The 27,725-nt window shown below is 44.6% G+C and overlaps 3 protein-coding genes and 1 long non-coding RNA gene across 5 annotated transcripts; 2 read left to right on the top strand and 2 right to left on the bottom strand.

Moving 5' to 3' along the window:
- Positions 1-4,709: 4,709 nt before the first annotated feature.
- On the bottom strand, positions 4,710-13,644 carry LOC136546826 (uncharacterized). 2 transcript variants are annotated; one of them, XR_010781436.1, is made up of 5 exons: positions 12,247-13,644; positions 11,528-11,599; positions 5,448-5,609; positions 5,198-5,335; positions 4,710-4,965 (listed from the first exon to the last, which is right to left on the bottom strand). It is a non-coding gene; the product is annotated as an uncharacterized lncRNA (long non-coding RNA). The 2 variants fall into 2 exon arrangements; XR_010781435.1 differs by having other exon boundaries at positions 11,528-11,639.
- Positions 6,649-8,385, top strand: LOC136546825 (uncharacterized). Its single transcript, XM_066538799.1, has 2 exons — positions 6,649-7,999; positions 8,242-8,385. Exons 1-2 carry the CDS (start codon positions 6,649-6,651, stop codon positions 8,277-8,279), a joined length of 1,389 nt encoding a protein of 462 aa, XP_066394896.1. The 3' UTR covers positions 8,280-8,385.
- A 2,269-nt stretch (positions 13,645-15,913) lies between the features above and the next one.
- On the top strand, positions 15,914-18,280 carry LOC136542371 (protein LEAD-SENSITIVE 1-like). Its single transcript, XM_066534770.1, has 2 exons — positions 15,914-16,328; positions 17,240-18,280. Exons 1-2 carry the CDS (start codon positions 16,232-16,234, stop codon positions 17,986-17,988), a joined length of 846 nt encoding a protein of 281 aa, XP_066390867.1. The 5' UTR covers positions 15,914-16,231; the 3' UTR covers positions 17,989-18,280.
- Positions 18,281-18,519: 239 nt separating this feature from the next.
- LOC136542372 (cathepsin B-like protease 2) lies at positions 18,520-22,291 on the bottom strand. The gene is made up of 12 exons (XM_066534771.1): positions 22,137-22,291; positions 21,858-21,957; positions 21,245-21,289; positions 21,072-21,152; positions 20,806-20,962; positions 20,683-20,687; positions 20,520-20,594; positions 20,283-20,408; positions 19,516-19,734; positions 19,087-19,200; positions 18,966-19,001; positions 18,520-18,859 (listed from the first exon to the last, which is right to left on the bottom strand). Exons 2-12 carry the CDS (start codon positions 21,921-21,923, stop codon positions 18,731-18,733), a joined length of 1,053 nt encoding a protein of 350 aa, XP_066390868.1. The 5' UTR covers positions 21,924-21,957; positions 22,137-22,291; the 3' UTR covers positions 18,520-18,730.
- Between the last annotated feature and the right edge of the window lie 5,434 nt (positions 22,292-27,725).

Consider the following 27,725-nt stretch of genomic DNA (forward strand, 5'->3'; position numbering starts at 1 on the left):
GGGTGATTATACCGCCGTATAGAAGAGTGAACCAATCACAAGGTGAATATTAAATCAATCATCGGGAGAATACCAAATGGCAAGAGCCAACCAATTTTCTCCCGAGGTTCACGTGCTTGCCAACACGCTACGTCCTCGTTGTATCGACCAACACTTGGTGGTTCGGCGGCTAAGAGGTGTTGCACAAACCTCGTCCACACAATCTGGACACCGCAAGAACCTACCCACAAGTGAGGTAACTCAATGACACGAGCAATCCACTAGAGTTACCTTTCAGCGCTCCACCGGGGAATATACAAATCCCCTCACAATCACCGGAGATGGCCATAAACAATCACCGACTCATGCCAATCCTCCTCCGCTACACCAAGCCATCTAGGTGGTGGTAACCACCAAGAGTAACAAGTGAATTTCGTAGCAAAACATGAACATCAAGTGCCTCTAGATGCAATCACTCAAGCAATGCACTTGGATTCTCTCCTAATCTCACAATGATGGAGATGAGTGGAAGGGGTTTGGCTAAGCTCACAAGGTTGCTATGTCAATGCAAATGGCCGAGAGAGTTAGCTTGAGCCAGCCATGGGGCTTAAATAGAAGCCACCACAAAGTAGAGCCGTTGTACCCATTCACTGGGCACAACACGGGGTGACCGGATGCTCCGGTAAGTTCGACCGGACGCAGGACCCTAGCGTCCGGTCGCCCGATGCTTGCCACGTGTCATCGGCTTCAAACGTTGATCGCTCGATCTCAACGGTCAAGTAATGACCGGACGCGTCAGTTAGAAAGTGACCGGACGCAGGACCCCAGCATCCGGTCGTTTCCAATAAGGTTCCAAACGCGAAATTTCACGACCGGACGCGTCCGGTCATGCTCGACCGGACTCACCCGGCGTTCGGTCACTCAATGTTTCCTCTGTGCGCCTCACATCAGCGTACGCCAGCACTGACCGGACTCAGACCATGAGTGTCCGGTCAGTTTACACGCCAACATTCGGTCATAAGACCGAGACCATGTGCTTACTGCTGTCACTAACCGAACTATGAACCCAGCGTCCAGTCACTGCACCACCAACGTCTGGTCACTATATAAACTCCTGTCTTTTCTGTATAGGGCACCGGTGGCATCGTCGGACTGTCCGCACTCTACGGGCGGACACTCCACCGGTGAAGTTTCTAACCCTTTCTCAAATGTGCCATCCACAAAGTGTATCACCTTGTGCACATGTGTTAGCATATTTTTATAAGCATTTTCAAGGGTGTTAGCACTCCACTAGATCCTAAATGCATATGCAATGAGTTAGAGCATCTAGTGGTACTTTGATAACCGCATTTCAATATGAGTTTCACCCCTCTTAATAGTATGGCTATCTAACCTAAATGTGATCACACTCGCTAAGTGTCTTGATCACCGAAATAAAATAGCTCCTACTATTTATACCTTTGCCTTGAGCCTTTTGTTTCTCTTTCTTCTTTTCAAGTTCAAGCATTTGATCATCACCATGCCATCACCATCGTCATGATCTTCGCCATTGCTTTATCACTTGGAGTAGTGCTACCTATCTCATAATCACTTTGATAAACTAGGTTAGCACTTAGGGTTTCATCAATTAACTAAAACCAAACTAGAGCTTTCACATGGAGGGACTTCAGCGTGACTCTCAGGCTGAGTGGAAGCGCAAGCGGATGGTTACTGGGTCTTCCAGTCACCCCCAGGTTCAGAAGATACAGGTTATTAGGCGGGTGCCTTATCAGTCTTCAGGTGGGCAGTCGTCCCACCAGCCTCAGCAGACCTACCAGGCACCTCCCATTCAGCACCATGCACCTACTCAACAGGTGCAACAACAGCAGCCCCAAGGACAGCAGGTTTCGTCTCGTTAGGGGCAGGGGAACAGGCTTGGTGCTTGTTTTAAGTGTGGCAAGGAAGGCCACTATGTTCGGGAGTGTCTGTAGAACCAGCCTGCACAGTTTGCTCAGCCCTCAGCTAACTCCCATCTGATCAAGCGGACGATTATTAAGAAGGTGCCTATGAGCCGCTCTGGGCAAGTTAACTTCACTAAGGCTGAGGAAATCCTACAGAATGAACCGGTGATGACCGGTATGTTTACCATTGATTTTCATCCAGCATATGTGTTGTTTGAGTCTAGTGCATCACATTTATTCATGAGCATGTGGTTTGTACAAAGGCACAATATATCTCTTATGGCTATACCTATTGCCTATAGAATCAGTACTCTGGGAGCGTAGTTGTACGTTAATACTCATACGGATAAAGTCAGATTAGTGCTAGCCACTCATACTTACCACCTCTAGTTCATGGTGGATTATTCGAGTTCTCTCTTGGGGTGTGCTCGACAGAATCCACCCGATGTAGCTTGCTTTTGGGGTGCTTAGTGTTTGATGGAAGACGAGTGCCTCCGAAGATGTGTTATTTTGGATGGTTCTGCCACAAGGCTGGGCTTCGAGGCCTCATTCTTATGGGCTATATCTGCGCTAAGTCGAAGATAGGGCTAGACAAAATATTCGCAGCTCACCAACTCGCTCGACTCGTGGCCGGCTCAGCTCGGCTTGATTCGGCTCATTTTAACTTTTTTATGGGTTGAGCTGAAAGTCTAGCTCGCTATTTTAATGAGCCAGCTCGAGTCAGCTCGTGAGCTGTTCACGAGCTAAAACGAGCTGAGGCCTATCAGCCCACGACCATGAATCCAGAAGATGATGATGCTGATCTAGAAGTGTACACCTATTCTATTGGTATGTAATCCTTATTTTTCAGCTGTTTCATATGAATTTTAATTTTATATTGTGGTACTTAAATGTTAATTTTATGTATTGTTTTCCAGGAAGAAGATGATGATGTTGACATTGAATTTGTGAACTTTTCTAAGTTTATGGTGGCAAGCAACTAGTTAGTATGCTGGAACTGCATGATCATGGATGGACCAACTATGTTGCATGGTTGATACTTTTGATGAACATGATATGTATTAGTCATGTATGGTTGCATAATGGTGGACGTCACCTTCTAGAATTAATGTAGCATAAATATTATAAACATGTGTGTCCTATTTTTTTAGTAGCTCATGAGCGAAACGAGCCAGCTCGAGCTTGGTAACGAGCCGAGCCGAGCTGACTCGCTAGCCTAACGAGCCAGCTCGAGCTAGACCGAGCCGAGCCGACTCGATATCCAGCCCTAGTCGAAGAGGATGTATTTTCCGGGCTAGCCCTGGTGTTTTTCTAGTGTTGCTTTGCGCTCTTTTTGTTTTTTTAACGTCTTTAGTCAAGTTTTGTATTTAGTGTGTCGAACTGCTAGTTGGTTGTCTTTTGTCGTCATTTCTTGCTAACCTAGTGTCGCCTTCAGCAGTGTGTAGAAGTAGTTTTTTTTTTCGGTTTGTTGTGTCGTACTACCTCTATAATCTTCCTAATCTTTTACAGGTCGCGCACACAAGCATATTCAAAGTCAAACTTTATAATCTTTTGACGAATAATTTAGCAACAATTGACACGATTAGATTTGTAATCAAATGTCTTATCCGATTATCATAATTTTATATTCCCAAAAAAATTGTCATAATTTTATAAACCATAAATAATATAATACACATAAATAAAATGTCATGTTAAACCGCGTCTTATACAAAATGAAATAGAGGTAGTAATTGCTTTGAGGGGAATTATGTGCACCCCCTACTTCCAGGGTCTTCGATCCTATTCCAAAAACTAGATCGGCTCTTTTTTTCTTCTTCTTTTAATAAATCTTGCGACAAAACTTTTTCGTCCTTTGAAAGGAGAAAGGTAAAAAAAAAAAAGCATCATGCAAATGATACAAGATGACATACAAATTGCACAACTGCCAAATGAGATGTCTTCGAAGCTAAAATCCCAAAAGGGCCAAAGTAGGTGTTCTAGACATCTCGGAGATTTTGTGAGATTTTGTGGGATTTAGGATGATCAATCCTTAGTTCTAAACGGTCACATAGAAAAATTTCTATGGATTTAGGATCCTAAGAAACTCCTTCATGAATCCTACGTACAAAAGTGGGTCTAAACATGTTTATGTATTTATTAATAGGCTCTTGGATTTTTAAGGTGTCAATAACACCATAACGTAAGTTTGATTAATTTTATAGAAAATAACTATACTATTAATATGGATATTAAAATAGCATCATTAGATATATTATGAAATGTAATTTTAAATTACCTATTTGATATCCATACTTTTTAAATATGGTAGACACTAATATTTTTTTCTTTCTATAAACGTTTTTTTCGAGATGCTTGAGTTGGCATAGGCCCCGTTCGGCTTACCCCATATTTGACTTGTTCGGCTTCTTTTTTTAGTCGGAACAGTGTTTTTCTCTCACAACAATTCAGCCAGTGTTTTTCAGTCAGTTTCAGCTAAAATTCTGCCAGCCGAACGGGGCATAGAGTGAAAGTTTAAACTAGTACAAACCACGCGCCCCTGCGCGTGAGCACAAGTGAGCATCTCTAGGTTTGTACAGGTAGGATTTATACGTTACATACCCTGCTAATGTATATAACAAGGGTATACTGATGGATACACACAGGATGTGTATATTACATATGGCTGCGTATATCATACAGATGTGGCGAGGGCAAGTTATATCATACATATGGCTGTGTATATCATACATATGCGTATATCATACAGTAGAAAGTATCTAAGTACATATTACATATGGTAAGTACGTGATGCATATTACACATATTAGCGCGCATTAGCTGTTAGAGGGTACATATATAAGTATCTTGATGCAGCAGCCTGTGGTTGGTCTGGATGTTACGGTCCCGTGTTGCACTCACCTTGATGAACATATTGGACAGGGTAATCCTAAGTAGTATCTATAAATCTCCTTGCTTCTTGATGAAATACTGTTATTGAATCAGTTAGGCCTAGATGGAATCTATCTGATGGCACACTTCATCCACTAACTGTAGACGCGCAAATCTGCATGACAAAGACAGGACAATATTTAAGACACCTAAATTGCTAATTCATGAACAGTTTGAGGCCTACCAAAGCAACAGAAATCAAACGTAGTCAGGCACCATCAATCCGTACACGCAGGGTCTATTCAGACTGAGGTAATGTAAGCCATGGTAAAGATAAGATAAAGCGGATAACTAATAGCATCGCATTTGAGGGGCACAAGGATGTGAATTTGTGTGCAGAGTCATACCTTCACGGCTACATGACCACACAACAAGGTTGCAGCTTCAACTTAGCGTCGGTGTTCGGCAATGACATGTCCATGAGCAGTTGGGGGGGTTGAGCTTCTCAGGTAATCTTGTCACTGACATTTTTAGTTCTGCTTGACCTGCACCAAGCAGCAAAAGCGCTTTCATGAAACCTATGATGTAATCTGACTCAAATGATCTCAAACCATGTAGGTTACCCATACAGGCAAGCATAAGAAAGAAGGGACCTACCGAAAATGGTTAGCAAAGATTTTTGGCGATTCACAGAACCTCCCATCATTGTCTGCCTTCTCCAAGATTACTGAGACACTCTGTGGTAGAAGTGTAGAACTGACATGTATATGTGGGCTTACACCACACCGGAAGAGAAGAGGCCATTGTAGGAACATGGACCTGTGAATAGTGGAAAAATAAGGAAAGGGAAAAATGTGACATATTATCCTCACTTCTTTACACAAGAACAGCGGAACAGCCGACATCATATATCATAGGAATCGATGCACTAGGTACAAAGCACGAAAAGGAATTGCAGACAGGAACAACTAAAAGGCAGATGATAGCAGACCAAAGTAACCTATCAAAAGAGCACATATTGGCATATTGCAACTGTGAAACTGCCTGAGCCACAAGAACCTGACCAAAAGAACAGAACTTGGAGCATTTGAAGTGTAGTTTGGTGCTTAGCATCTGCGAAGGAGGTAAAAGGCATGGACAACCATGCGACAGATTGGAAGTAAGTGACCCACAGGGAAAAAAGGAAAAGGAAAAGAAGCTTTTAATTATGATGGGTCACATAGGCCCAAGGAACCTGAATATAATATAGTAAAAGGGTGTTCCTACTGTTTGTTTTGGAGGAAGGCACCACAATGCAAGTAGGCAACAGAGGGAAATGTGAACCCATATATCCTATAGCGTTGCAACAGGACTAACCACATATTCAGACAAGAGGGAGTGTTAGACTATTGTAATTATAGTATGTATAATTATAATAGTCAGCCCTTGATTTTAGGCATGTACGTCTGTGCGGTTGGCTTAGAGCCACCCCGGCCTCCATATGTATACACGCACATTGCTATGGAATAGATTGATTCATTCCCACAATTACACTTTCATGGTATCACACGTGGTTCGCTCCTGCGGCCGCACTTCCGCAAACCCTCGCCGCCGCTGATTCGTCGCCGGCTATCGTAAATCCCAAGACCGACGCTGTCCTCCGGACGCCGGTCCTTTCTCACCGTCGCTGTCCAGCGGACGCCGGCTCTTCTTTTTCTTTTTTTTCTCCTGCCGCTGATCTCTCGCTAGAACCTCACGTTCTGACGTGACCCAATTTGCTTCCAATCCAGCGTGTGCTTCCGATCGCTGGCCTCATCGTGACTTCGTCCGCTGGTCTGGTCGCGACTCGCGAACGCCCAACCGTCGCGTCTCCCTCCCGATGGCGGATGACGACGACGCTGCAGCCGCCGCCAAGGCCGCGGAGGACCAGCGCCTCGTGGCTGAGGTCGAAGCCCGCCGTGCCGAAGACGCACGCCGCGCCGAGGAAGCCCGCCTCCGTGCTGCCGCTCTGGACAAGTATGAGCGCGCCCATGAGGCCCTCTGGGCGCAAGCCACTGCCGTCGTCAACGTGAAGGCGCTCATCCCTGTCATCCTCGATCAGGTGACGAACACCTACACCAAGTGGCGCGGCATGTTCCTCACCGTCCTCGGCAAATATGCCCTGACTCGTCACGTCCTTGATGACAAAGCTTTCCCGTCGCGCCCGGCATGGGTTCAAGCCGATTGCTGCGTCCTGACTTGGATCTACAGCACCGTCTCCAGCGACCTGCAGCAATCTCTAATGATGCGGCAGGGCCCCGCTCGCGGGGCGTGGTGCTATCTCGAGGACGAGTTCCTCGGCCAAAAGGAGTCCCGGGCACTTCTGCTCGAGATGAAATTCCGCAACTTCCGCCAAGAGTCACTGAGCATCACCGACTACTGCCGCCAGCTCGAGTCGATGGCGGCTTCCCTTGCCGAGTTCGGCGATCCCATCGGCGATCGGCAGATGGTGCTCACGCTCCTTCGCGGCCTCGGCGGCAAGTTCCGCCACATGGTGTCCATCCTCAAGATGCACAGGCCGTTCCTCACATTCGCGGAGGCACGAACGCACCTACTGTTGGAGGAGCTGGAAATCGACGCACGTCCTCCGTCCCCGCCATCCGCACTCGTCGCTGCAACGCCGCGGCCTACAGCTCCCGGGGCTCCAGCACCTCCACGTCCGGGGGCGCCTCCTCCAGCACGCCCCCCGGCGCCAAACGGCCAACGCACCGGCCGTCGTCGCGGCCGCGGTGGACGCAACGGCCAGCAGCAGGGCCAATCGGCGCTCCCTGGTGGCGCCCCTCCGGCTGGACAGGGAGGTGCACCCCCCGGCATGCATCCGTCCTTCGCGCACCCATGGGCTGGCACTGTACGGCTGTGGCCATATGACCAGTCTGGGCGCCCACCACCGCCGCCAGCGTTCAGCGCCGTTCCACAGTACAGCGGCTTCGGCGGCGCACCCAGCGCCTATGGCGGCTTCTACGGCGCTCCATCCCCTCCGTACGCCACGTACTACGGGGGAGCTGCACCCCCAGGTTTCCAGGCGCCCGCACCGGCGTACCAAGCGGCGCCCTGGAACCCCACTCACGGTGGTGCATGGCATCAAGACGCCCTTGCACACTCCTTCAACACCATGACGCTCAACCCGTCGAACGCTACTTCCGAGTGGTACGTCGACTCCGGTGCAGGTTCGCACATGACCTCGGACGCTGGTAAACTCTCCACCATTTCCTCGCCCACTTCATTCACTCCTTCATCTATCATTGTGGGAAACGGTGCCTTGCTTCCTGTCACAGCCACTGGATCACATACTTTTTCTTTACCGCATCGCAATTTAGTTCTCAATAATGTGCTGGTGTCTCCCAACATTATTAAGAATTTAATTTCTATTCGTCGCTTTACCACCGACAATAATTGCTCCATTGAGTTTGATTCCTTTGGCCTTTCTGTGAAGGATTTGCAAACCAGGAACGTGATCGCCAGGTGCAATAGCTCCGGTGACCTCTACCCGTTCTATGCACCCTCCACCACCACCTCTGTGTTCCTCGCTACACCCACCTCCCTTTGGCATCGCCGTCTCGATCATCTTGGGCGTGAAGCTTTGTCCAAACTTATTACCTCCAGTGTCATTTTCTGTAATAAAGATGATGTCAACCACATATGTCATGCGTGCCAACTTGGTCGTCATGCACGTTTGCCGTTCAGTTCATCTACCTCGCGAACTTCTCATAATTTTGATTTAATACACTGTGATTTATGGACCTCCCTAATTGTTAGTGTGTCAGGCTATAAATATTATTTGGTAATTCTTGATGATTGCTCCCACTACATTTGGACGTTTCCGCTCCGCCTAAAATCCGAGACTTTTTCCACCCTTGCCAATTTTTTTCACTTTTATTCGCACCCAATTCGGCACCACCATCAAGAGCGTCCAGTGCGACAATGGCCGTGAATTTGATAATTCCCAGGCCCGCACGTTCTCTCTCCCACGGTGTTGCCTTACGCATGTCGTGCCCCTACACTTCTCAGCAAAATGGAAAAGCAGAACGTTCTCTTCGCACCATAAATGACATTCTGCGTTCTCTTTTGTTTCAGGCAAGTCTCCCTCCGGCTTATTGGGTTGAAGCCCTTCACACTGCGACATATCTTGTGAATCGGCTCCCCACTAAAACCCTTGCCTTCTCCACACCATATAGTGCCCTCTTTTCCTCCCAACCCTCCTATGATCATCTTAAAGTTTTTAGGTGTGCCTGTTATCCTAACATGTCCTCCACAACACCTCACAAACTTGCCCCTCGCTCGTCCTTATGCGTTTTTCTTGGCTATTCCTTGGAACACAAAGGCTATCGGTGTCTCGAGCTCGAGTCGAACCGCATTCTTATTTCTAGACATGTCGTTTTTGACAAGTCCTTCTTTCCTTTCGCCGACATGTCTACCACTCCCATGGCATCCTCCGCCTTGGATTTTCTCCTTGATGAACATGATCTAACCGCTCCTATTCCTGGAGCAAGACTTGTGCATGCAGGTACACCTCAGTCGTGCATGGGCGTGTAGAGGCACCCACGCCTCCTCCTGCGCAGATGAGCGCTGGATTGGGGACGCCCAGTCCCTCGCCCGGGACCTCCGCCACGTCGACCGGCGCTGCTGCCCCTGTGCACCCTGCACAGGCTGCTGCTAGCAGCGCCCCCGCCGCCTCGCCGACCGCGTCACCGGGTGCTGCTGCCCCTGTGCATCCTGCACAGGCTGTTGCCAGTAGCACCGCGGCCACCGGTCGCACGGCCGACATTCGCCCGGTCTCCATCACCCCTGTCGCCAATGCGCATCCCATGCGCACTCGCGGCAAAGATGGCATTGCACAGCCCGTGGATCGCCTCAACCTCCACGCTGTGCCTATGTCGCCACTGCCTCGCTCCGTTCGTGATGCATTGTCAGACCCCAATTGGCGCTCCGCTATGCAAGCTGAGTATGATGCTCTGATCGCCAATGACACCTGGAGTTTAGTACCACGGCCTCCTGGGGTCAATGTGGTAACTGGCAAGTGGATTTTTCGACACAAACTGCTCGCAGATGGGTCTCTTGATCGCTACAAGGCTCGCTGGGTCCTTCGAGGGTTTACCCAGCGCCCTGGTGTGGATTATGATGAGACTTTCAGTCCGGTTGTCAAGCCTGCGACAGTTCGCGTTGTTCTCTCTTTGGCTATCTCTCAGGACTAGTCCATTCATCAGCTAGATGTGAAGAATGCATTCTTACATGGCACCCTCACCGAGACAATGTACTGCGTACAGCCCTCTGGTTTTGTGGATTCCTCTCGTCCGGATCTTGTCTGTCGGCTCAACAAATCTCTATATGGCTTGAAGCAGGCTCCTCGTGCTTGGCATCACAGGTTCGCCTCCCATCTTTTTTCCCTTGGATTTGTTGAAACCAAGTCAGACAGTTCACTGTTCATCTATCGCCGAGGGTCAGACACTGTCTATTTGCTGCTGTATGTGGATGATATTGTTCTCACTGCCTCCTCTGCCAAGTTTCTCAAGCATGTGGTTGGGGCTCTCCAGCGTGAGTTTGCTATGACGGACATGGGCCAGCTTCACCATTTTTTGGGTATTTCTGTGACACGCTCTGCCAATGGTCTGTTTCTCTCTCAACGGCAGTACACTCAGGATATTTTGGAGCGCGCCGGGATGAGCACATGCAAGCCGTGTAGCACACCTGTTGATCACCACTCCAAATTATCTGCAGATGGACCTCCCGTTGATGACGCTACTCAATACCGCAGCCTGGCAGGTGCTATACAGTATTTGACTTTCACCCGTCCGGACATTGCATTTGCTGTTCAGCAGATTTGTCTATATGCATGATCCTCGAGAGCCCCACCTCGCGGCTCTCAAGCGCAACTTGCGCTACCTACAGGGCACTGTGTCCCTTGGACTGACTATGCGCAGGTCTTCCCCTACGGAGCTCGTTGTCTACACGGATGCCGACTGGGCTGGATGTTCCGACACTCGCCGGTCGACCTCTGGCTACGCAGTGTTCCTCGGAGACAACCTGGTGTCGTGGTCCTCCAAGCGCCAGCACACGGTTTCCCGGTCCAGCGCCGAGGCCGAATACCGTGCTGTGGCAAATGGTGTTGCTGAAGCTACTTGGTTACGTCAGTTACTCATTGAGCTTTAGCACCCGCCTCGCCGTGCCACCCTGGTCTACTGTGACAACGTCAGTGCTGTATATCTCTCCAACAATCCAGTGCAGCATCAGCGGACGAAGCATGTTGAGATTGATCTCCATTTTGTTCGAGAGAAGGTCGCCCTCGGTCACATTCGGGTTCTTCATGTTCCTACGACATCACAGTACGCCGACGTCTTCACCAAGGGCCTACCCACCTCGCTGTTCCAGGAGTTTTGATCTAGCCTGACCGTTAGCGATGCTCCCGATTAGACTGCGGGGGGGTGTTAGACTATTGTAATTATAGTATGTATAATTATAATAGTCATCCCTTGATTTTAGGCATGTACGCCTGTGCGGTTGGCTTAGAGCCACCCCGGCCTCCATATGTATACACGCACATTGCTATGGAATAGATTGATTCATTCCCACAATTACACTTTCAGGGAGAATCATCTCGCATGAGTTTATGGCCAAAATAATGGCCGAAATGAAATCTGTAGGCATCTTCATGCAAAGGTAGCAAACACAGCAAAACTGGACCACTAAGCAAATGAACCCAAAACCTGGGAATTTTGTCTGACCTGCGGCAAGACAGAAGCCAAGGAGGCATTACACTCTCTGGTGCATGGCACTCAAATCAACAAATTAAGCACCTGGGGGAAGAATCCCTGTCACGGTAAGCATAAAAGGCAACTGCAGCAAATGCAAAAATTAATAATGGACCAAGTACATAAATCTGCACTGGGCAATGACAGCATATGATTCATTAGGCACTGGTATTTCTGGCCTGAACTCCCAATTTGTAGATTGCATCAGTAAATTCTATAGTACTACGGGGATACAAATAAACTGTACATCCAACAGGCTCATATCTTATAACCTAGAGCACGGAGCATCATATTTTAAAAGAACTTGTAGTTATGCAAATGGACAGAGAGTAGTTTTAGCCTGACCTTAATAAGGTAGTTGTGGCTCAGGCTTAGTCATAGACGATGCGAGGTCAGTTTTTATGTTTGTGGGAGGTGGGCAGGCAGCAATAATAAGATGAAATATGCAGCTGCAGGCGCAAGAATGGTGGGCAAAAGATGGTTGATTTTGGTTAGCAAATTTATGCCAGGCAACTGGCAGAGGTTCTAAGAGGCCTTAGTAATGTTGCAATCATCATTTGTTCATGAAGTTGGAGTTTGAAGGCATAGATGACGAATTAATAAAGTAGGACTGTAGGAGTAGGTTACTTGATATACATAAGAGAACAATACAACATCTAGCTCATAGTGGATTAAGGTTTCATGAAAAGTACCTATGTTTCTGGTGGACTGAGCGACAAAAGTTGGTAGAAGATGTATCCAACGAAGACACTCCTGTGTCGTCCCATCCCAGAAACCTGACCGTGCCTGTCCTCATATATCTACAAACAAAACTATATTTGGGAAGTTCTGTTTTTTTCCTGCTGAATGAAACTACACGCTGAAACTGTCCCAAAACAGGCGTCAGTTCATAGGATAGATTGAAAGGAAATCTATATAGCAAAATAAACACCAAATTCTCCCCAAAAGAGATAACATTGACATCATGTATAACATGTTTTTTTTTTTTTTTTGCGCTTAGCGGATTGAATTAATTTGAATACAGAGTTACTTATAAGTGCTCTATCGATCAGAAAGATTAGCTCTAATTTTTATTATTGTAGGCTAGGGGCCAACAACTGAAGACAGTGAACAACCATAAAAATATAGCATGGAAGGGACAATGCATATACGAAGCTGCAGTAAATTTTAGAAACAAGGCAACCGTATTGACAACTAATGACATTGCAATTGTCTCCTGCACTACCACCGTGACTTTTAAGGTAGCCAAATCAAGCCTGAGACCAAAGAGAAAATAAGTCAGAAAATAGTGAAACCTCCCAGAATCTTTTTCATAGGGTTGAACAAGCAAGATATCACTAAATTGTTTGTTTTCGATAATGACATCACTGTGTTGTTATTTTTTTGCTAACGTGAATATGCTAGCTGGTGGCCAAACCTAGACGAACTATAGAGTTAAAGCTCATCAGTGAATTGGTAACGTGAAATTTAGAAGCAAAAATTAAAGCTCATCAGCGCATTCCAATTTTTTATGTGACTGGAATGTTCTTTGACCAAGTCTTATAATCTTACCACCTGTGTTGAATTCGCAGGTAGCCGTTCGGAGCTGAAAGCTGGAAACAAACAAACATTTCTGATCCCAACTGAGGGTAAGTAGGTGCTATTTTAACAGAATGGAAAAATTGGTAGATTTAACTGGAAATTGGAAGAAAGTAGAGGGAGATGGATAGGAATAAATACATCATCTGCAATGGAGTGTGCTCAGTAATAGAACAACCATCAGATTATGTCAAGCAAAGATATCATTGGCAATGGACATATGGTCAGTAACAAACGCACAAAACGTAGCAACCAACGCAAACAGAACAACACATGCAAACAAGAATGGGTAAGATATAATGACACTGTCATCTCAAAACTAATGCAGATAGCAAGAATCATGGAAGGGTGAAATAACTAATCATCATTGCACAATTCCATTGCCTCAGTCTAAAAATAGTTCATCACTGCACAACCCCAAAACATCAGTAGATAACACGAAGAATGGAACAAATAATCATCACCGTGCAATGGAGGGTATCAGTTGTGCACATGATCCACACGTTTGAAAACAAGCGAAGCTGCAGGAGTAAACGGCCTCCGGGAGCGGGAGGGGGGGGGGGCGGGGGGGGGGGGGGGGGCGGGGGTGTAGCAAATCACAGTGAGGAGAGGGAGATGAGGAAAGGGAAGGGGGAGAAGGGGAGAAAGCGCACCTCCGCCATGCGCAACGGGCCAGATGCATTGGGCTGGGGCTCCTCCAGCGAGGAAGGCCGGTGAGCCAGATGCACACACCTACCCGGCCCAGGCGCTTGCAAGGAGAGCACGCACTGTAGAGGGAAAGGGAGGAAAAGCGAAGATGGCATGGAGAAAAGGATCCTCCCTTTTTTTTTATGGAGCGGAGCAGGCAATGGACGTTTGGGCGCCGCAGGTGTGGCCGCTGTACTCCAAGCCAATGGCAGGTCGACAACGACCAGCTGCCATAGCTATGTTTTGTATCAATTAAAAATAGTCCTGCAATAAATAAGGGCCAATTTTCAGTATAAACTCTAACAAACATTTGGGAACTGAGACCTGTAAATGCAATCCATTGGAGTAAATAGGAGCAAACTGAAATGTATTGGCAGACAAGGGGAAAACTGTCCAAAGAGGGGTTTTCACCTTTGGAGGTTCAAGAAGCAGCCATAGCCTGCATGAAAATTGCGTTCTGTAGTCAAAATCCTGCATTAGCACCTCTAAAGAATCCGATAAAACACAGTTCCCAAAGAATAAATTCAGAAGGTGTTATTAACAAAACAAAAGATAGCAGAAACTAACTAATATCATTTAGCTAAGATCTCCCAATCCATCACCTTTTATTGCATAAACCCTAATGCAAACAACAAATGTGGATACCGGGCAGGAAGATTATATGCCGACGACGCATACCTAGCAGCACTTTTTCAGTTAACTTATTCTAGATGGAACCTTTGGCTAACTAAGTAAAACCAGAATGAACGTAGCATGCAACACGTTTCATTTGACGATTTATACTTCACTATTGATAAACAGTCCACTATCATCCTGTTTTCCAAAATCGAATGCCTCAATTTCCTTTAGCCCCAAAGTATTAAAGGAGGTGATGGAGTAATCAATTGATTTCAATACAGCCCCGAATCAATTAATTACAATATATCCCTTCCTTATACATTGCTAGTTTTCTTTACACATAGACCAAGTAGCATCTATTTCGATTCTCTGATAAATAGTTTCCTGGTTAACAGACTGGTAAACATAGTTTTAACTATATACAACACCATGAAACCCCACCTTCAATATCTGTACACAAGGAAGGAATACAAATATGCTGATAGGGAGCAAAGCAGACTACTCACTTAAGGAGGTCAGGAGCAAGAAGAAATTTGGCAGGCTAAAAACTATCTTCGATCTCTTCATATGCTCTAACTCAGAAAGCGGCAACCGGTAACTACACCAAAACAATTCAACTAAGGCCTCGTTCGGTTACTCAGTATTCCTCCTGGAATCAATCCAGGTGATCAAAACTTATACAAATTATGCAAGTAAACCGGGTAGGAATGATTCCAGGCCACAGTTCTCCTCGAAACGAACGGGCCCTAAGCAAGTTTAGAATACTTCCTCCCATTGTAAATGAAAAAGCAATCCTTTATTAGCAAAGCATAGACAAATAAATGGGAGCATAGGCCAAATCAATAGAGAGAAGCACACATCTTGCGAATTTCGGGCAACATGGCCACGCTGGTTGAATTCAGGGTGACGTAGCCGCCTCGGACGATCGCCGAGGAACATCGGATATTTTGGCCGGGAAGGGAACGTGTGGACGAAAATTTTCCGAGTGACGTGGAGGAGACGTCCATGGAAGCGAATTTCGGACTATGTGGATGCGCTGGTTGAATTTGGGGTGACGTGGCCGAATAAATATGATGAAGGTATGCTACGCTTTATGGGGGTAAGATCCGGCGTGTAAAGTCTTAGACGTCACAGCAGATGTTACGCAAAGATAAATACTAATAAAAAATAAATTATAAAATCCGCGAGACAAATTTATTAAGTCTAATTAATACATCATTAGCGCATACGTTACTGTAACACTTTATTGTCAAATTATGAACTAATTAGTCTTAAAAAATTCGTCTCGTAAATTAATCATAAATCATATGATTAGTTATTTTTAGTCTATATTTAATACTCTATACATGCATGTGTCAAACATTTGATGTGACAGGCGTAAAGTTTTAAAGAGAGTACTAAACAAATGCTAAATATGGTAGTACATGACTTAGGACAACTTCGTTTGGGACAGGAGTTTGAATGAAAAAAGAAACAGGAAAAAATGTTATGATTGCTTGCCTTCAGTCCTTCTCGTTCCCGATCCCCCGCACCCACGCAGCGGAGGCCCGAGGGTACTCTTCCTTCCTTCGCCGCTAAGCACGCCACCACGCGCAGCCAACCCAGGCAAGCGTCGCCGTCTCCCCCCACCCCGAATCTGATGCTTCATCGATTGGTTCCGATCCTCGCTACCTCCATAGTCATGCTCGAGATTGCGCGTGATTAGGAACAGGGACCAATCAGATTGCATTCAGATTTGGGGGGAGCAGGAGGGGAGCCATTGCCGGTGCTCTGATCGTCGTCGGAGGTCGAGGGATGGTAGGGGTGCTGTCGAATCGCGTGGATCGGGACGACCTCAAGGCCGGGGATCACATCTACACTTGGCGGGCCGCCTACATCTACGCCCACCACGGTACGCTTCCCCTGTTATTTCCCTTCATTGGTTTGATATCAAATCGAAGCGCCACTAGATTTGGATCTCATTTCGAACCCTAATAAAGTGGTAATCAAGTGATGAATAGCACTACTAATTCTATTGACTTATTAAATGCGTAGGTTAACATTACCGATGGGCAAACATCACTGCCTCACGCAAAAGTAACAATAGCAATTTTTTGGTGTGGTGGCTTGGTGTTGGGGTATAAATGAAACCTTTGCGAGAATCACGAATCGGATGTCAATTTTAGAAATTTCTCCTTCTTTGATTGCTGTCTATCAAAGCCCATTCTTCTAATTAAGAGATTCTTTGCTCATCACCCTGTTTCACCAGAATTGCCTTTTTAGTTAATCTTCACCATAATTGTTGTTTGAACAAAAAGATCACAATAAGATTCAGTAAAACTAAAGCCTTAGTAGGAGGCCGTTGATGAAAAAGGCACGCGAAAGCTTGAACCCGAGTCCTACTATGATGAATATAAGTGCACTTGATATTTATGGAAAGTTATTACATTTGTGTAGTTTCTTGAAGCTAAAAGCAATCAGGAGTCCATTGTTGAAAAAGGTCTAGTCATCTGTGAAAGCTTGAACATTCCTTTAGTAATATAAGCGCAACTGAAATTCATGGAAGCCATATGTTTGTGTATTATGCCATTCGCAAGTTCATAGAGCCAAGTTTGCTCCACCCATAAATACATATTTCATAATAGTGTCATCAGACCATAGATCTATTCTGGCATGGCATAACCAGACAATAAGTTGGAACATAGCAACCCCTCATGTTCTTAAAAAAATGGTGTGAACATAAACTCTCCTTTCAAATTTGTGCACTTATTTTGCTCTTAGTAGGTGATTGAGTTTAATCTGAGTTTTGTGGTACATTATCAGGGATATATGCTGGAGATGGCATGGTCATCCATTTTACAAGGGCAGCTGGACATGAGATCGGAACAGGAACATTCTTTGATTGGTTCCTTTATAGCTCCTCTCCAGCAGCAACTGAGGGTCCTCCCTGCCAGAAATGTGGCCACCTAGTCAAGTCTGATGGGGTCATCACTTCTTGCCTCGATTGCTTCTTAGATGGGGGCAGCCTGTACCTCTTTGACTATGCTGTGTCGCCTGCTTTCTTCCTTGCCAAAGCGCGCGGAGGAACCTGCACCCTGGCTGCCTCTGACCCCAGTGATATTGTGATCCACCGTGCACGATACCTCCTGGACAATGGGTTTGGCATGTACTCCCTGTTCAAGAACAACTGCGAGGATTTTGCTATATACTGCAAGACTGGGTTGCTTGTGGAGACTGCTTTCAGTGTTGGCCGTAGCGGGCAGCTTGCATCTCTGACTGCTGCCTTCAGTGCTGTGGCCTCGTCGCCATTGCGTTTCCTGACAACTAGTGCTGGTGGCCTGGCAATTGTGACCAGCGGGATGTATTGTGTCGGGCGATATGTGTCGGATATTGGTGTTCGGCGTGATGTTGTCAAGGTCCCTGTCGAAAGGCTTGTGGAGCAGAATGTTACTTCGATTCCTCAAAGTCGGGCTACAGAGACAGATATCGCAGCAGGAGCACCGCAGCAGCAGTTGGAGGTTCCTTGTATGGTTGCTGAGGAAGCATCCATTATACCCCCCGTGGCACCGTGATCCACTGATGAAATGTCATGTAGCAGGTGTTGGCATGAGACAAGACAACTGGAACTACATACTTGTGTGGAAGTACATGTAATGATGTATCTGGTGGTGTTATGTAATACTTGTGTGGAAGTACATGTAATGATGTATCTGGTGGTGTTATGTAATCCATGGTAGCTGCTGCTGATGTTCCAAGCAAGCAATGATGATGATGGATGTGATTCCATTGCCGTTATTATTACAGAATTGAAAAGACCTGTATTTGCACTCAATTATGCAGGAGCTTGATGATGTCTGTTACACAGTTGCTTATGGATGCATCTAATTGTGCAAAGTTGCTATACATTAGCAATCTTGACATGCTCTTCACTTAGACCACTACATATGTATAGATTAAAGCAAGCAACACGAGCAAATCTTTTGGAATAGTCGAAAATGAACTGATTGCAGACGTTGCAGTGTACGCTCCCTCGACTCGATTTCCTTCATTTTACAACAGAGATTTTTGCAAGGCCTGGTGACCAGAGATCATCAGAGCACAAATTTGGTTGGACTAGAAACCATAACATTCATATTCTAGTTCTTATTAATGTTATTCCATTTATCTCTGAACAAAGTGATGTCACATCAGCAACATAACGACCTTTGGAATGAGCCAGTGTACTAAATACATACACCATCGTGGCTCTTTAACAATTCCATTTTAAAAATACTTTAGTTAATTCCAACAGCATTTGAGGCCAAACGTAATTTATTAAACTACAGCTGTTCCAACGACACCGCCGAAGTTTGGAACCATATTTTTTGTAGATGGCATTCCAGCAACAACGTCCTCCTCGATGCCACATTCATTTTTGCCCCTTATGATCTTGAAGTATCCATCCTGGAAAGTATTAACCCAATAGAAGTTATTAATTGTTGAAAATATGATACGAAGTTTTAAGGAATCGCTGTTATTTTGATAAGTTGGATATTTGTCACAAACTTACATCACCCCAGCCCCTATTCCACTGATTTGCCAGAAGCTGCAAAGACGAAAAGATCATACACAACAATTTAGGGCCTCATGGTTTGATAATGTACAGAATAAAATATGGAGATAGAACATACCCAGTAATCCTCTCCAGCATCACTGGTTCCCCATCCAATCAACTTGACGGCATGGCCACCCATAATGCCACCGGTGATGTACTTGTATACTCCAGATTTGTAGTGTGCGAAATCCTTGACAGATTTTTCATTGCCAAATCAGAAAAAAAAAGTGCATATGAATACCAGGTTTTTTTCTGCTCAAATGATATATTTTCTAAGACTATGAATGATCCCAAAGCATATTACTCTATATACTAGATTTGTTATTTGGCTTTTGTCATGTCATGTCCTTACTAACCTTTTAGTTAGACAATAGTCTTTTTAAGTTTTTGTATGCAATGTTTGTCCTCTAAAAGTATCTGCACCCCATAGTCCATAACGTCTCAGCTACACAAAATTTGTTGACAAAATGCATGGAGAACTTGAGACAAAGCAACTGGACATTACCTCGTAAACTGTGAAAGCAACTTCTACAGGACCATTTTTGTAGACCTCTGCCATTATGTCATGTGGATCTGAATTTATTCTATACGCATCAATGCTGAAATGCTTCTTTTCCTGCCAAACTTGGTTCTGCTCCTTGCATTTCTTTTCACACTTAGGTGTAGCATAAGCAGGTTCACATCCAGGATGCTTGCAACCGACCTGATCGAAGTATGGATCACACTGCAACACAGAGCAAAGTTAACATTATCTTTGTATACCATGATGAAAATTTTCATGATGGTCATCAGCTATGCTCTGAATACAAAAAGAGATCAACTTATTTTGCAAACTGTAAATCAAGGCACTATCATGGTCTGCCTCAAACCAAGTGTTGAGATCAACTTATTAGAGTGTAATTTTTCATGATGGTGTATTTATACCATGTTGGGATAACTCTTACAACCATACAGAAACAGCTGAAGATTATGATTTGCTCGTACTAACACTAGGTTCCATTGGGGAAAAGAGTTAAGGTGATTCAAATTTACACTCTAATTAATCATTATAGCATTTAGCAAAATGAAGTCAGTGCTGCATAAACTAACTCAACACAAATTGTGTTAGTAATTCATGTGCCATTCAGTTTCCACAAAATCAGTTTGAGACATGCAGTATATCACTTGTTTGATGTAGGATCATAAAACTCCTAGAAAATAGTAGGATTGCTGCTGAAGCATACAGAGAAATTCAAGCGATTGAAAGTAGAAAATACGCCAATAGACCTATACCTCATCAGTAACAACACCATTTTGAACAAAGTAGCGCCATGCCGCTATAGGATAGCCTCCATCACACCCATCGCCGCACATAAAACCGCAGCATGCCAGCAGGTCATTGACTGATAGTAAAATGCTCTGCAAGGAAAATAACAGTAGCTTGGTTATGTGAGAAAAGAACAAAACATGCCTTTATAATCTTTTGTTAAAAAAACTGTGAGAACAGCAAGGTCTTTTGTATCCACTCACCGTGTTGAAGTGAATGCAAAAACGGTCCTGGAGGCACTCCACAGCACCAAAAGCCCAACAAGAGCCACAATGACCCTGTTTTCATCAGACAAAACATTATACTGTAAGCATGTTGCATCATTCTTTTAGGCGCTAATAATATATGGTAGACCATTGAACTTACTTGATCTGCTCACGAAGACCAGGATTATCCAGGATTGAAAAAATCATACAAGAAATGAGTATCCGTCAGGCAACTAAAATTGATATACAGCTGAAATGCACCGAGTTAACCAAATAAACCTACCAAGTATGGTCCCAATTGTGCTGCAACGAGACCATGCAGATCTAGCGTCAAACTCTTTTGGAAGTTCCAGTGATCTTGAATAAGTTTTGACAGGAACATCGCTTAGTACATTCTTTGGTGCTGGTTTCACTCCAAGTATGTGCTTAAATTGTGCAATCTGCACCGAAAAGGCGAAAAGGATAGTTCTGAGGTCACTGGAGTAACAGAAGATAGATGATGCTTTTGTCAGTTTATGGACGCAATCGAAAGGAGTTGTTGCCACTTACGGTATAGTTTGAAAAGTAAGGATTACGTGAGGCTGTCCACCCAGCGCTGGGATGGTTGTTGACCGTCTCGATGATGTCCTCCTGTGACAGCAGACATATAATACCATGAGTAATTGTAGACACAAGAGAAAATTAGGTTGATTTGAGGGTATAAGAAGAGGCTTAAAAAAGACCTGGATGATTCTCATGGAGTTGTCTCCGACCTCAACTCCAACTACCTGCACAGACATATACATATGTGATTATATGCCTTCACTGACCCCACCCACGGTCATCTGGAAATAGTAGGCATGCTGCAGAGAGTTCAATCTTGAAGGGAGACATAAGGCTCGATAAAGTGCAAGTGTGGTTTGGTATTTCAGAGCCTTCAACTCAAAATATGATTCCTAGTAGAGACCATCAACATATATACAAAATTATGAAGTCTGGCAATATAAGATAGTAGATAGATGTTGCTTTATTCATTATGAAAGTAGCTCCATAATATTTAATCATCATTTACTTAAATAAAATCCCCATATTTTCATAAAAGTTGCTAGTCAAAATGTGAAGTTGTACACCAGTTCAAAATCTTAGGATTCTTGTATTAATATACAGGAAATCAATCATTGAAAGAAGCAGATCTGTGGGCGTAACTTGTGATAGGATCCCATCCCACAGGCGAAGAATTAAACATGCTCGGTTTTGGTCGATTATATGTTACTGTTCAGTTATTGCCTTCGTAGTGTTCTATTTACACAATTTTACAGCGCAGCTAAAGAGACGGGAGTGGAACAGGATTCGGACCTGAGGGGCGGCAGCAGAGACGAGGAGTGCAAGCAGCAGCAACTGCTGCGGCAGTCCACCGCCCATCTTCCTCTAGTTCCCCTCTTGCTGCTCCTCTCCCCTGCAGCAGCACACACCACAGAGGAACACGAGATGGAATCTAATAAGTAGGGTGGGCGGGCGCTGAGCAGGAAGTAAGGTGTAAGGGATCAGATCAGATCAGATCAAGCTCAAGGGCCGAATAGAGTAAGCAAACAAGATCAAAATCCTGGAAGCAGATGGGAGTTGTCGATCCAGTACCTTGTTCTTGAAGCCTGCTTGCTTTGCTTCGCTTCTCCTCTCCTCTTCTTCCGCCAATTGAAGTACTCCTACACCAGTGTATATTTATAAATAATACTACTACTGCAACTGCTGGGTGGGGGACGTGTGGGGTTGGGGATATGAGAGGATTTTTTTCGTTGCTTGCTCAGTTGTTGCTTGTGACTGCGACGTGATGCTGACTAATTAATGAGAAAACGCAGCAAGGAGGAGGCTTTTGTCTTCCTCTCTCTTTCGCGGAGTCTCGGGTGGTGACGTGACGCCCATTATTCTCTGGGGCCTGGTTTAGATTGCAAGTTTTTTTCTTATTTCTCTATCGTATTAGATTTTTAGACATATGCATAGAGTATTAAATATAGATAAAAAAAATTAATTACATAAAAATTACGAAACGAATTTTTTAAACTTAGTTAGACCATAATTAAACAATAATTATCAAATACAAACAAAAATACTACAATACCTCGTACTAATTTATAAACTCAATCTAAACCAGCCCTTCCCGTTCCCGGCCCATCAGGCAGCTGTGGCTTGCGTGCTGCCACTGGCGACCTCGCGTGCGCGGCCACGCCGGTCGTTACAACCGTATATATCTTTCTTCGCCTCACGTAGCAGCTACGTACGTACCTCCCGTTACCAGGCCTGATTGACCAATCAATCGCCTTGGCCTGCCCGTTTTGCAGTCGTTCTGGTTACTGCCGTCTACCAGACGACTCTGCTACCCTTAATTCGCTTGGTTGGTACTGGATTTGTGACGGAGCAACTTTAGACTTGAGCCCCCTTTTTGAGGACGCACCAGCGAAATTGTCAAGTTCATCATGGAAGGCGTTGCTTCAAATATAGGACGTAACCTCTGTTTATTTGTGATTGTTTGGCTTATAAGTCGTAGGTCGTATTTTTTAGTTAACGAATAATATTTTTCTTTCACACCAAATCAATTAATAGTACTTTTAGTCATGATTTATCATTCAAAGAAGCCCAAACAAAAGGACGTAGTCACGTAAACAATGCGGTAACATTAATTGCCCTGCATGCATAAGTAGAGTTTCTTGATTTTGCACGCATGTCTGCTCACACCGCATGGCTATTCTAGTACACCGGACATATTTGTATTTTATTTTTATTGGATGCTATTGGGCCATGCATGTGCGCTGCTAGAATGAAAAAAAAATGTGTATGGTGGACAAGAACAGCCATGTCTGCTCTAATAGGGAAGAGAGCCTACGATCATGCTACAATGTCAATAAGGAGGGAATAAAAGAGAAAGAGAGAAAAAAACCTAATAATGAGTGGGTCTTTCCTAGCTACTCGGCCTGTTCGTTGGTTGGTTTCTGGGCTGGTTTGGGTTGGCTGGTGCTGGTTTTATGTGAGAGAAAAACACTGTTGATTGGCTAGTTTGGGCTGGTTGAAACCAACAAGCGAACATGGTGAATGTCAATGAGGAGGGAATAGAAGAGAGAGAAAAAACCTAATAATGAGTGGGTCTTTCCTAAAGTCAGCCTAGAAAACAGGACCTTTAAAAGCAGTGGAACCCTTAATCAAAAGTGTGACCCCTAATTTGGTGTCGTTCGGCTGGTCACAAAAGCCGGCTTGTTCGGCTTCTTTTTTCCAGCCGGAACAGTGTTTTTCTCTCACAACAATTCAGTCGGAACAGTATTTTTCAGCAAAATTCAACCCAGCGAACGGGGCCTTTAAGGGCTATTCCAAGAGCTGCTCTTAAAAAAAAGATTTAATTGAATATACATGTCATTTGAATCGTCACATTTTAGAGATATACTACTACAATTCATATATTCGTAACCACATCATCACAATTTGTGCGACATTAGATACATTCCATGTTGTACGTCTAGGACTCGATTTGACCCTTCCTTTACTACCATATTTTTGTAAAGACTAAAAATACTCTATCTCTACTTCTCACCAGCAACTTTCACCCCGCTCAAGAGTTGGCCATGGCAGGCTTGGGCAAGCATGAACCTATATTCCAATGGTTCAACGCCAGCCACACCATTTTCCACTTGGGATCCAACCCTAAACCTGCCATCCTTTTCTCCAAATTTAACCCACCTTATATTCGTAGTTGTCATCTCACGGACCCGACAATGCCAACATCTCTACCGAGGTCGATTAGTCATTTCCACTCGGGTGCTATGTATGGTGAAGCTCCTCCAGTGACAAATCTACGATCGTGTGGGTTAGACGTTAGAGGGATGCACGCGAAGCATTGGGCCCAAGACAATGAGATAGAACAACATCTTGTGGACCAGCTTAGATAGGGGAGCAGTAGTTAGCTCAACCACCCCAGGTCCGTAGCAGTCGTGCTCGCTAGAAATGGATGGTCGGCCATGGGAGGTTAGGTGTGCTTGCCTATGGACTATGGAGAGAGGAGAAAGGAACATGCATCTGGGGGCAATACCGTAATACCCAAGTACTACCCTGTCCTAAAAACATGCCATACTAGAAATTTTCAGACAGATTAGTGCCTAACTCAAATGATCATATTTACTAGACATGGATAATTGGCTTAGTTGTGCATGCAACTATAATTAAGGAGCCAACATGATGCATGCGGATGAGAATTGGGCACATAGGGGAAAGATGCACAGCTCACCACTTGATATATGTGGATCCCAGTAGTTATTCCAAAGGTTACACTGACAACAGATTTTGAATCCTCAAAAAGCGGCAAGATTCAGGTAGTAGCTGAGAAGCTGTAATGATATTTGCTTATAAATATGTCAATTACAACAACATATATTTGAAAACTGCAGCAACATATCTTTGAAATATGATACTTTTAAGGGCGTGGCTAGCGCCCAAACGTCCGGAAGCTAGCCCCCGTCCAGACGCCCGTGCTGCTGCCCCCTCTTCTCGAGTCCCGCGCCTACCGACCCATGTCTCGTCTGCCGCGCCTGCCCGCAAGCATGTGGGGCCTGCCCATGCCAGTGGGGACCGCCTCTATCTTCTCGCGCCTGACACCGAGGCGAGACAGTAGAAATGCGAGGAGGGAGACACAACACTTGATCTAGTTTTGAAACATTCAGATGCAACAATTGCAACATACGTCTGAAAAACAAATGAAACATGTGTCTGAAACACTTGTAAAAACACCTGAAAACACTTGAAACCTTTAATGTAAACATACACAACATCTAGGTAAAACACTTGCATCATATTTGTGAAAATATATACAACCTCTAGATAAACACATTTGCAACATACGTCGAAAAAACCGATGAAACATTGAGAAACGGGAGCTTGCAATGTACATGTACAACCATTGCAATATGTGCAACATCCCGATCTACTTTTGCAACATCCATTTGAAACACTTGCTACATACCTCTGAAATATTTGAAATAGTTGCTTGCAACATACGTTTTTCACCCTTCTTTCGTACGACACAGTCAGCCGCCAGCTGAGGATGATGGTGGTGCGGCCTGATAGCGGCCAGTTACGCATACGCCTAGCCTGGGCCTGGCCAGCGACACCCCCCTCTCCTGACCGTGTGGCCGGGGCGCGACGAAGGACGGAGCACGGCGGCGCAACGGGAGACGGAGGCGCCGCTGCACTCGCCAAGCACGCGCATAGAGCTTGGAGGCAGAGGGCAAGGCGCTGGCGACCAGCTCTGGTGACAGCTGCAGTCAGTGGGGCGGCTGGCAGCGTACCTCATGCGGAGGATTCCTCCTCTACGCAGGAGACGGAGGCGCCGTGGGGATGGGGGCCATCGCTGGGGATGGCGGCGGTGGCGCGCCAGATTGGGCGGCGCGCGGGATGGAGGAGGCGGCGCGGCAGATTGGGACGGTTAGACGGACACACGGCGCCGTGAAGCCACGACGCTCGAGCGCGAAGTGGGGAGAGCTTCCATGGGGATTTGATTTTTTTCTTTGTAGGCGAGCTGTATAAGGAGAATTTTTATTTTTTAACCTTTTTATTCGATATTTTAATAATAACCGCTCTAAAAAAATTCAGATCTAACCCTTTTGCTCGCGCCAGTCCCGCTGGCGCGACCAAACAACGCTGTCGCGCTAACGCATGTGGTGCGACAGCATCTACCATGTTGGACGGCGTTTTCGACGTGGAAAAGCTTGTCGCGCCACTCTCGGTGGCGTGACAGTATTGTTTTGTCGCGCCATCTGGAGTGGCGTGACAAAACTGAATTTTCAAAAAATTATAACTCTTCAATATGACGTTGAATGAAGAAGATTTTTATATAAAAAATGTAGATCTGGATGAGATCTACAACTTTCTAGTTTTGACTTTTTTTTGTTTGAGAATGTTAAGATGCTAAAAAAAATAATATAAAATTTCAGTACCATAATAATGGTGTACCGGTGCTTGCCGCATTTAAAAAACATCTTTTTGTATGGTGTTATATTTTACATCAAAGTTGTAACTCTTAGTGAGATCTACAAGTTTATAGTTTTAAGTTTTCATATTTGAGGTCGTTAGCATATTCTAATAACTAATATAAAGTTTTAGCAGCATGCTAATCATATATCAAAGCTTATCTTCTAAAAAAATCGTATATTTCTTATTTGATGTTACATAAAAATACTTTTTAAATAAAAGTTGTAGATCTCGTTGAGAGCTCCAATTTTAATATAAAAAGTACCGTTATTTGACACGATACAGAAACAATATTATTTTTTTAGTGCGACAAGCGCTAGTACGGGATTATTATGCTACTAAAATTTTATATTATTTTTTTAGCATCTTAACGACTCCAAATGTTAAAACTCAAATCTTGGATCTCGTTTAGAGATACAACTTTCATATAAAAAGTATCTTTATTTTGACAACATACAAAAAAAAAAGATATTATTTTTCTATAGCGACAAGTACTAGTACGTGGTTATATTATCTTTTTGAGCATCTTAACGACTCTAAATGTTAAAACTCAAAGCTACAAAGTTGTAGATCTCATTGAGAGCTACAACTTTCATGTAAAAAGTATCTTCATTTGACAAAATATAAAAAAGATATTATTTTTCTAATACGACATGCGCAAGTACTGGTACGTGGTTATTATACTTCTGAAATGTTATATTATTTTTTTGAGCATTTTAACGTCCTCAAATGAAAAAACTCAAAACTACAAAGTTGTAGATATCATTGAGAGCTACAATTTTCATATAAATTCCATCTTCATCCAACTTCGTATTAAAGAGTTATTATTTTTAAATGTTTTTTCTTATCACGCGACTCCCAGTGGCACGACAGAACAGTACTGTCACGCCAGTGGGAGTGGCGTGACATCGTTTTCCACGTCGAAAATGCCGTCTAACGTGACGGATGTTACCACGCCATTGCATGTGGCACGACAACGTTATTTAGTCGCGTCATCGTCGCTGGCATGACCAAAAGGGTTAGATTCCGCGAGATTATTATTAAAATATTGAATAAAAAAGGATTAAAAATAAAAAAAAATCCACCGCATATGCGACAGCAAGTGGAGCGAGGCGTTCGGCCTTCTAGACGTCTTAATGGTAGCATTTAAATCCAATTAATCCTAGAAAAATAAATTGCTTCCCAACGGCCTCTCAACGGATACAGAAGAGTGAACGA

This window comes from Miscanthus floridulus, chromosome 3, assembly GCF_019320115.1.
Source record: "Miscanthus floridulus cultivar M001 chromosome 3, ASM1932011v1, whole genome shotgun sequence".
Lineage (NCBI taxonomy): Eukaryota > Viridiplantae > Streptophyta > Magnoliopsida > Poales > Poaceae > Miscanthus > Miscanthus floridulus.